General features: G+C 46.3%; 1 protein-coding gene across 3 annotated transcripts in view; it reads right to left on the reverse strand.

The window, feature by feature from the left end:
• PCDH7 (protocadherin 7) overlaps positions 1 to 7580 on the reverse strand; it is a 416390-nt gene extending 408810 nt beyond the window's left edge. For 2 of the 3 annotated variants that reach the window (XM_065877985.1, XM_065877986.1), the window contains exon 1: positions 4407 to 7580. In XM_065877985.1, the coding sequence (XP_065734057.1) occupies positions 4407 to 7580 (3174 nt within the window). The remainder of the gene's footprint in view (positions 1 to 4406) is intronic. The other variant, XM_065877988.1, reaches the window with a different exon arrangement.
• Positions 7581 to 10224: the final 2644 nt, after the last annotated feature.

Consider the following 10224-nt stretch of genomic DNA (forward strand, 5'->3'; position numbering starts at 1 on the left):
ATCTTTTAATTCTAAAATGTGATAACTCTAGTAATTTTAGATACAAACATTAAGCAATTGATTATGACATATATTATGTCAGTTTCATATGTGTTTAAGTTCAAATGTTTCCTACGTATCAATGTATGAATATCACAGGAAATAAAAGCCTAATGGAAACATAGTTGGTTTATATGGAAACATCTGTGTATGTATGTGTGAGAGAGAGAGAGAGATTATGATATATATTTACCACATGTGCATGCTTTTCGGCATAAGAGATATGTACTTACTCAAAGATAAAAGATAACAAGAAAGAATGATTTTGCTATAGTTGTCCAGCTGCATGATTTACTTAGAATCCTGACTTAAATTGACTTTGTGGTCTTATGTCAAAGTCAGTAATTGACTTAGAAGTTTGGGGTAAGATTCAAATGGTCATACCTGGACTTCAATAAAAATTTGTATATTCATTAGAGGTAAATCAGTAGATGACCCTTTCCTTGTTTCACAGACATCCAGAAAGCCAAGTATTGTTGCTTTAGTAGACACCTCCTGACTAAAGACACAGCCTAACTTTCATCAGTTATTAGTCTCTTGCCTATGATTTCAGGTCGTATGTAACAAAAATCCCAACATATGCAGATTCATTGTACCTCTTGAAAGTGTCCTTGGTCATAGACAGGAGAATCATATTGTAGAAGTTATTTTTATAGAATTAAAGCTGGAAGCTGTGGTTGGCATTTCCACTATAATACATATGGTGTAATATACATTCACAAATAAATTGATATTCAGTTTTCTCAGTGCTTAGAACTCTAATAGATGATGGCAAGTCATTATTTGTTTCCAAAATGGAAGTAATTAAAAAAATAATTTCTGCCATAATTTTACTAAGTATACAATGAATAGACTGAACACAGTTGGATCAATTAAAGGGAACTTTATTCAGATGACATGCAGAAGTTCCTTAGGCAAGAGAAACTGTCACTGGAGTTAATATGAATTTTTCTTGAGTATTTCAGTATCAGCTACAAATGGCTTTTTAAATTAATGTTTATTCAAGCTGTATCCTCTATATGCTTGCAGAAATAAAGTACCTTACTTTCCATTTACTAAATAAATTAAATTCTTACTTGCCAGTTCATTATCTAAATAATATTATGGCAAGGATAAGCTCAAAAGAGCTTGAAAATAATATGCAAAGTGGGAACTATACTTTTATATTGCCTATTAATCTTTTGGAATTATACTAATTTTAAGAAAATTGAAAAATACTTAACACATAGTAAAATAAATAGAAAAATAGAATGATTCTGCCTTCATTTCACAAGTCAAAAGCACAGCTGAACTTCCAGTTCACAAAACTTTAACAGCCACCAAGACCAGGTTTACCAAGTAAAGGGAGAATGAAATGGAATGGTGTACACTTAATGCTGTCAATGATCCCCATTTTTCTCAACTAGACAGATTATTTAGTTGAGAACAAGGGCTTTTGTTTGAATTGCAAAGGTATGAACTATGAAAACCTGGGCTACGTAATCAGTTTTCCTAATGTGTGAATTTCAGAAATAATTCCGGCATCTCTGCAACACATTATCTCCTAGATTCTGCCCAAGAGTAACTACAGAAGATTGATTTGAATGTCTCTACAGCCTATGAAAACAAACCAAAAAGAAGGGGAGCGGGGCATTATTTACAAACTTTTATTTCTACAAAGCTGTTTAACTCATTATAATGTAACCATTAACAGGACTTAGGAGCAACACTTCATACCAATTCTCATGAAGATAAGAACACTGTAAAAGACATCATTTCCATTATATCACAAGTAAAGATCTATGATAAGAAATTCAGGAAAAATATAAATAAAAAAATGCTTTACCTCAGATAAAATCTCATATTTTTAATTAACCCCTACTGTAAGAAATTAAAAGACAGCAACCCTCAAGATTTTCTTTAGATAAATCTGGCATTAAAAGGGAGAAATTATAAGAAAATGCTGCATTCTTTTTTTAATTTTATTTTTCAGTTTTAATCAAGGAAAATACATTTTGGCAATGTTTAAAAACTAAACGTAATATCTTTTAAAAATAAATATAGAAAATCATCTACATTACAAAAAAATGAGAACAAAAAAGATCCTGTTTATTATGTGAGACGTCTAAACAGAACGTAACTTTGTAAATGGATCCCTTGTCTCCTGACAGCAATATTGAGGAGATGAAGCATATCAATTACTATTACTAATTACATTAAGGGGAGTGTATTTCATTTGCCTTTCTTTCATTTTAGGTCAGCTATTTATTGTGGTTAAAACTTTATTCATATTTTGAATGTCTAACAACACAGAAGTTTTTCAAAGTCACTTTTAGCAAAGTGCATGGTTTATTTCAATGGCTTTGTAGTTTTTCTCTTCTGGTATATGGACGTCTTTGCTGAGTTAAGAGACTAACACCATACATTAGTTTATTTATAAGCATATCACTTTGCCTTTTAAACAGGATGCCACAACAGTCTTGATATTGGCTGTTTTAAATATTCAAGAATATAGAGCTAACCCCATTTGATGAGCTAAATAAAGCTTAATGACAGCACAGAACATAGGAAGTGGTTGCATAAAGTATCAATAAATCTGCCACTTGATATGTCTACTCAAAATTTTAAGATTACATAATTTAGAATGCCACAGGACAAAAAGTCCTATTAAGATGACAGTGGAGAAGTAAGTTTTCTGCAGAAAAATCTCTTCACATGCTTTTGCATAACACATTACCATTTTCTAAATAAATTTCTACAGATCTTTATTTGTGCGTGTTATTATAACTAACGTTATAAAAGTGCTGTTATTTTTAACTGGAATCGTCCTTGTTTACAAAACAGATAAAAGCACCAAAAACAAAACAAAAATCTTCTAGTTCCAGGTAAAGCAATAACACAACAACAGATATACTCTCCACTTGCTATATTTCAGTTTAAAAGAAATAACTCAGGCTCATGTGCATGAAAAGACATCTTTTTGAAAGTCATTTAATTCAGTGTAGTTCAAACCTGTGTTTTCTTGGATTACTTTGATAACTGGATATAAAAGCATGTTGTCTTTCTCCTTATCCAAATACCTACAGTAAACTACTATATATCAAAGACATTTCTTTAGAAAGTTGATTTTTTTAAATTATGACAATAAGAAATTAATATTTATCTCTTTTCTATAATATCTTTACTGAGCCCATCAATAACATCTTCAATGAGGCTATAAAATAACTTTTTTCTTTGCCTTAATTATTCTAAGATCTCACATGCCACATGCAAGACATATTTAATAGAAAAACTGTTATTGGATATTAATTGACAGACATAAATGTGTTTCTTGAGATGTTCTGGTGGTAAGAAATATGTGACGTTTTATTAGCAGAGTTGCTACAGCTTTAGACACAGAATTTTCCAAAAGGTTTTTATTTGTTGTGTGTCAAACTTTGATGGGTGTGAAAAGTAAACTTTGTGAGTTATACACACACACACACACATATATTACATGAGCAAAACTTTCAAAAATAAATTTTATATTTTTTGAAGTTCACCTCAGAATACACTTTTTTTTTTACTGTTGCCACATTTCACTGAATAATAACCTTGTCAAATATTCCATAAAGCCTTTATAGTCTCAGTATATCACAATGCACATCAAAATATTCTTGCACACACTGCATCAAACATGAACATTTTTGTTGCTTGGCTTAAAATATAAATGGTTCATGTAATTTACTTTTGCTTATGAACTTTTATTACCGAATACAAATAATATAAAGGCCGACTGCATATCCTTATAGAAGCCTAATTGTATAGATACTTAAATAATAAAAACGTAGCTTTGCATGGTATTTGCATATCATTAAATACTGTAAGTCAGCATTTTGTCAAAGTAGTCAGTTTTTCAATATCTCGGACTTAGTACTTCATTTGCATAAATCAGCATCTGCTGATATATATAACATAGCTAAAACTTTTATAGTGCCCAATTTGCATAGACAGCAGAAGTAACTTTAGAAATTTTGTCTTTGGATACAATTATCCACTTAGTAGCACAAAAGAAAATAATTTCAGGTTAAAACTAGCCATCCAAACAATACTTACATATTTATCTGGAAACAGAGAATGTAGAACGAATTAGGATTATCAAGTACTAAGAGAATTGTAAAACACTGCCTACAGTGTTTTCTTTAGTAACTTAGTAAACTCTGGTGTAACATGCAAAATACAGTGGTGTACCTTTTGTACATGGCCTCTACTAAATAAATGGTGTATGAACTACACCAACACTAAATTCCTGCTATTAAAATGTTAACTAGTAGCTTTAAGAGAGAAGACAAAACTTTGCAGAAGATGCTCTGTCTCAGATACTTAAATATATTTGGGATGCATCTTACCTGTTTGCTGTACTTGTTATTGGTTTGACAGCTGTACTCAGAGCAGTGATCTGATCCAATTGAAATGTTGTCTCCTGCTCCCACAAATGTGTTAGCTGGTGGTAGATCTTGTACGGCCTGGTGTTTTTTTCCTGCAGTTGGTGATTGGGGGTGAAGCTGGACAGTAGGCAATGGGGAACTAGATTTGTAATGCCTGGCCAGGTCAGGACTGCCAGGCCCACCGTTAACTGATCGGTATCGGCCCATGCTTGGGCTGTCTGACAGCTTCTCATTGACACTATCATACCTCTGTCCATTTGGTTTAGAAGCTTCTACAGTGACAATGCTGCTGTAGAGAGGCTGCTTAGATTTTTTGTTTCTCTTGTCCTTTTTAGGCTTTTTAGATTTGTCATGCTGTTGCGGTGTAAAAAAGTCTTCGTGATCTTTTTTGCCGGCTTCATAGCCATTTTTATTTTTGGACCGGCAATATCTTGCCATCACTACAATTAAGATGATTAGAATCACCGTCATAATTCCAGCAACAACCCCAATGACAATACTGAGTCTCTGTTTGCTTATTTCATAGCTTGGGTCACCGGCTATATCCTGGGTGAGTGGGGTGTGCAAACTTCTGGCTATCTGGGAGTCAATCACAGTTGCATTAGAAACACTTTCATTGACAAACACATGCACCAGAGTCGTGGTAGACTGGGAAGGCTGCCCACTATCATTCACTTGCACCACCAATCTGTGCAAGCCATAATGCTTTTGGGTGAGTTTTCCCACTAAGGAAACCACACCACTGGTGGAATCAATCTCAAACAGCTTGAAGGGATTCCCTCCCACAATGCTGTAGTTAAGGTCTGCATTGATGCCATCATCGCTGTCTGTTGCCAACACCGTAGCTACTACTGTCCTGACATTACTTGAAGGTGGCAGTAAAGTGTAGGAAACGTTTCTGGGAAGGGTAACTGTGGGGGCATTGTCATTCTCATCCATCACAAAGAGAGAGACTGTAGCTGTTGCGGATCTGGGAGGATCTCCCCCATCCACAGCCTTGACTCTGAATGTGTATGTGGTCTGATGTTCCCGGTCAAAAGACATTGTGGAGTAAATGGTCCCCGTGTCATTTTCAATGGAAAAAATGTTACTGTTCTCCTCTATGTACAGACTCATCTCCGCATTGCGCCCCTTGTCAGCATCCATCACTGTGACCATTCCCACGGGACTGTTGGGCTGCAAATTTTCTTTCACATAAAAGGTAAAGACGTCCTGCATAAACTTAGGGTCATTGTCATTCTTGTCAGCCACCTGCACAATCACTGTGGTGCTGCCCTGTAGCACCGGGATGCCTTTGTCTTTGGCGTTAACTTTAAACTCATACCTGTCAGTCTGCTCGCGGTCCAGCACCGTATTGACGAGGATGTCCCCAGAATCGGGGTCGATGGCAAAGATCCCCATCACGGAAGAGTCCAGCGAGTAGGCGATTTCAGCGTTTTTCCCGCTGTCTGCGTCTGTCGCCAGCACCGTGGCTACCCTCTCGCCAGGGATGTTGTTCTCGGGAAAATATACCTCCACCACCGACTGACCGAAGACGGGCGGGTTGTCATTGGTGTCTCCCACCTTGACAATCAGGGAGTTGTTGCTGGAGAGGCTGGGACTGCCCGAGTCCACCGCCACTATGACCACGTTGAACTCCCGGGTGGTCTCATAGTCCAAAGGGGCCGAGGTGTGCAGGAAGTACTTCTTCTTGTTCTGGTCGCCCTCTGTGTCACTGGCCGGCTTGAGTTGGAAGGGCACATCGCCCACCACGGTGCAGGTGACCACTCCGTTCTCGCCTTGGTCTCGGTCAGACACCTGTACCAGGGCGATGGGGGTGTCGACCAGAACGTCCTCGGCCACGTTGGCCACCCCGTCCTTTAGTGGGATACGCCCGATCTTGCGGATTTCAATGGACGGCACATTGTCGTTCTCGTCCTTGATATTAAGGACCACCGTGGCCTTGTCGGTCTTGGGGGGCTGCCCGCGATCGCGGGCCATGACGGTGAAGCGCAGCTGGTTCACTTCCTCGCGGTCGATACGGTGCAGGACACTGAGCCAGCCGGACGTCTCGTCGAGGCGCAGCAGGCGCCGCACGGACTCGGTAGCCGCCCCGAACACGTACTCGATCTGCCCGTTGACCCCCACGTCCAGGTCGGCGGCACGCAGCTGCAGGATGGGGGTCCCCGGGGCGCTGTTCTCCGCCAGGTCAGCCTCGTACACGCTCTTCTCGAAGCGGGGACTGTTGTCGTTCACGTCTGTGATGAGCACCCGCAGGATGGCCTGGGAGGAGCGAGGCGGGTCGCCACCGTCGCGTACACGCAGGGTCAACTCGTAGGAGTCTCGCTGTTCGCGGTCCAGCGCCCCCTTCACGATCAGCTGCGGCTGCTTTTCGCCATCCGGGGTGTCAGCCACCTGCAGTTCGAACACGCTGCTGCGGCCGCCGGTGCTGGTCCCGCCGCCGCCCTCTGGCGCGTCCAGCCGCCTCTTGGAACCACCCGGGCCGCCGCCGCTCGCGCCGTTCCCGCCGCCCCCGGGGTAGGGGGCGCTGTCTGCAGGCCCGGCGCGCCGGCCCTCGCCGCCGCTGCTGCCGCCCCCGGGCTCCTGGAGCAGCTCGTAGCGTTCGATGCCGTTGCGGCCGAAATCACGATCGGTGGCAGTGGGCAGCAGGTAGAGAGTGCCCACTGGCCGGTTCTCCTCCACCGTGAGCGTGAGCACGGGCGACGGGAAGGTGGGCGTGTTGTCGTTGATGTCGAGCACGATGACCCGACCCTCGAACAGGTCCACCCAGCTCTGCGAGGGCCCGATCACCGACACCTCGAAGTCCAGGAAGCACTCGTTTTCGTCGAAGATCATCTGACACTGGGGTAGCTTCTCGCGGTCGATGCGCCGCTCGCTGGTACTCAGCTCGCCGGTGAGGTTGTCGATCTTCAGGTACTCCGAGCCCGACTCGAGGCTGAAAGTCACCTCACCGGAGCCGGTCACGATGCCCAAGTCCGAAGCGACGTTGCCGATGCGGACGTCTGCTGGGCCCTCCTCGGCCAGTCGGTACCGGAGGAGTTGCTTGGCGGCCGCCAGGCTTACCGAGAGCGGCAAGAGGAGACAGCAGCCCAGGCACCAGGCGCGCGCCCATCCCATGGTCCGCATCCTCAGCATTTTCTCCTGCTGCTGCTGCTACTGCTCCTTCTAATCACGGCCCCCTAGGCGCCCCCCTGCTCCGGGGCCGGTCGCCTGCCCTCCTCCCAGTCCTCTCCCCTCTCTGTGAAGGGAAGAAGCGAGAGGGAGAAAAGGGAGGGGGCAAGAGCAACGTCCAGAGTCGGCCAGGGGGGGCCAGCGAAAGATCCTTCTTTTTTTTTCCTCCTGCTTCCTCCTAAAGTTATTGTTTCATAATTCATGCAATGGGTGCTAATCGCCCGCTCGCCAGCCGCCGTTCAGTCGCAGTACTCACAGTTCACGGGACACTGAGCGCCGCGGACTCGGAGCCCCCCCCCCCGCCCCCGCAGAGTCATCACCGCAACGCGCAGAGGATCCCGGGCTCCCTTCCCCGCTCTGTCGGATGGGGCCGGAACCGGTCTGTCAGGCCGGCGGTGAAGCCGGGAAGCAGCGGGGAGCGAGCCTGCAGCCTCCCCGCCTGCCAACCCCGCTCGTCTTTGCTGCTACTCGAGTTGCGTCCGATTCACGTTCCAGCCACTCACTCCAGACCCAGCTTCTGCTCCGGCTGCCCAGGCAAACGTGAGTCGCTTCCTGCACGAGGTGCTAGGGCTAGCAACAAGCCAGTCTCAACTCCGACTCCGCTCAGGCAGCGGCGGAGCCAGTCAACAGATCGAGAATGAAAAATCCCGGCAGGTCGCTTCGGGCACCGTGCAGTGGAGACGACACGAGTCACACAGCGGTCCGCTTCAGGGTTCCCCCCGCGCGCGGAAGAGCAGCCCGAGCCATCTTCAGGGACGCCCAGATAGTCAGTCCCTTCTCACCCCAGAGAGCTCGGGTTTCTCTTTTTTTCTTAACAACTCTGCGCAAGGTCATTAGTCACGAAGCCGCCGCCTGAAACCGCAGCAGCCTTTCGCCCGCGGGGGTGAAGGCTGAGCAGTGCGCACCGCGCGGTGCCCAAGTTTGGGTTCGCAGCCGCAGAGTCTGTGCCTTTCCTCACCTGCATTCGGCCCGCATGTCAGAGCACTGGGATCTGCAGCGCTGTGCGCGATTCAGGGAGGAGATTGCAGCCTCCCTCTCTCCCCGCTCTCTCTCGATCCCTCCCCTCCCTCCCTCTCTCCTCCTCCTCTCTCCCCCCTCCTCTCCCTTCCCCTTTCCCCTTCTCCCACTCCTCTCTCCTGCACGCTCCCTTCTCCTTTCTCCCAGTCCCAATGCAGGCAACTCGAGCTGAACTTGATCCCTATGCAGTTCAAAGGTGAGCAAACCAGGCTCGGTGCGCAGGCGAGGTTGGCCTGGCGAAAGACCCCAGCCGGGCTCTCCCAACGGCAGTTAACAAAGATGCCCAATTCTGTCCGGATTTCCGAAGAAAAGCAAAAGGCATGGGGGGTGGGGGAGGTGGAGTCAGAGGCAGCTGCCAAGTAGCTTTAAAAAAAAAGAAAAAGAAAAAATCCAGTTTGCCAAGGGGACAAAAAGTGCCAGTCGGTTGTTGCCTCGGAAGTGCCCTGGCACGGCGGGTGAATTCCGCAGTTGTCTCGTCCCCTTTGGTCTGGAGAGTGGTGCGGGCGCTCCGGCCGCCCCTTTGGCTGCCACGGCTCAAAGGCACTCAGTGGCAAGCGGGAAGCTCCCGCTCGCTAGCCGCGAGCCGGAAACCCGCAAGTTTGCCCAAAGTGGTGGTTGCTGCTGGGAGCTCACTGCCTCGCTCGCGGCTCAAGCATGTCCCTGACGCTGTTGGCTGCTGCTGCTGCGGCGGCGGCGGCAGTATCAGCGGAGCCGCAGAAACTACACACTAGCAGTGAAGGAGGGAGGAGTACCGGGGGGAGGAGACAGGAGGGAGCAGTAGCCAGCCGCCCCGCTCCGGAAAGCCCAGCTTCAGCTCCGGGGGCCACTCCAAGTGTGCACAACCCCATCAAGTCCCCCATAAGCCAAAGCTTGCCCCTCTCCCTCCCCAGCGAGTGCAGCCGCTGCGTTCTGGAGGGAACTTGCTTTCCCTCCCTGGGGCTGGTAAATTTCCTTCTCGCTCTGACTAATGCTGAGTGTGTAAGAGCGCCGGGAGAGTATCAGCAAACGTTTCTCCTTCTCCCCCTTCTAAGATGATGTTCCCCACCTCCCGAAGTGTCTCTGGTTCGCGAATTAGCATCTTGGTTAAGGCTTGGTCGGCTGTGGCTTCGGGGACCCCGCGTGCACCCAGGGAGCCACGCTGGTGTTCTGAGAAACCATGATGGGCTGCAGTGGTTAAGAGAGAACAGCGAACTCCAGAGAGTGGTAGAGGGATCCTTTTTTGGGAGCGCAGAGTTAGGAGGGCTGGGCTTGGGGGTGGGGGCGCGGCTGTCTTTGTTTAAATGCTTGGTATCCCTGTCGTCGCGCTTGCTTACGGGGGTAGACCGTGTGTGTGCGCGCGCTTGGGTAATAAACACATGTTGGAAGCCTCGATATTATTTTCTGAGCAGAAAACTGCAGCCTTTAGTAACTGGCAAAGTGTAGCGTCACCTATCTGGATAAAAGGGAAATAAACTTTAATGGCAACTTTGTGTACCTAAGTGTCCCTAGTTCCTTTTCTCTCCTTCTTTTGACTTTGTGCCACTTGATCGTACATGGTATTCCCCCACGCGAGGCTTCCCCAGTTTTCAGTCACGGCCACCGCAGCCCGCCT

The sequence above is a fragment of the Phocoena phocoena genome, chromosome 5, assembly GCF_963924675.1.
Source record: "Phocoena phocoena chromosome 5, mPhoPho1.1, whole genome shotgun sequence".
NCBI lineage: Eukaryota > Metazoa > Chordata > Mammalia > Artiodactyla > Phocoenidae > Phocoena > Phocoena phocoena.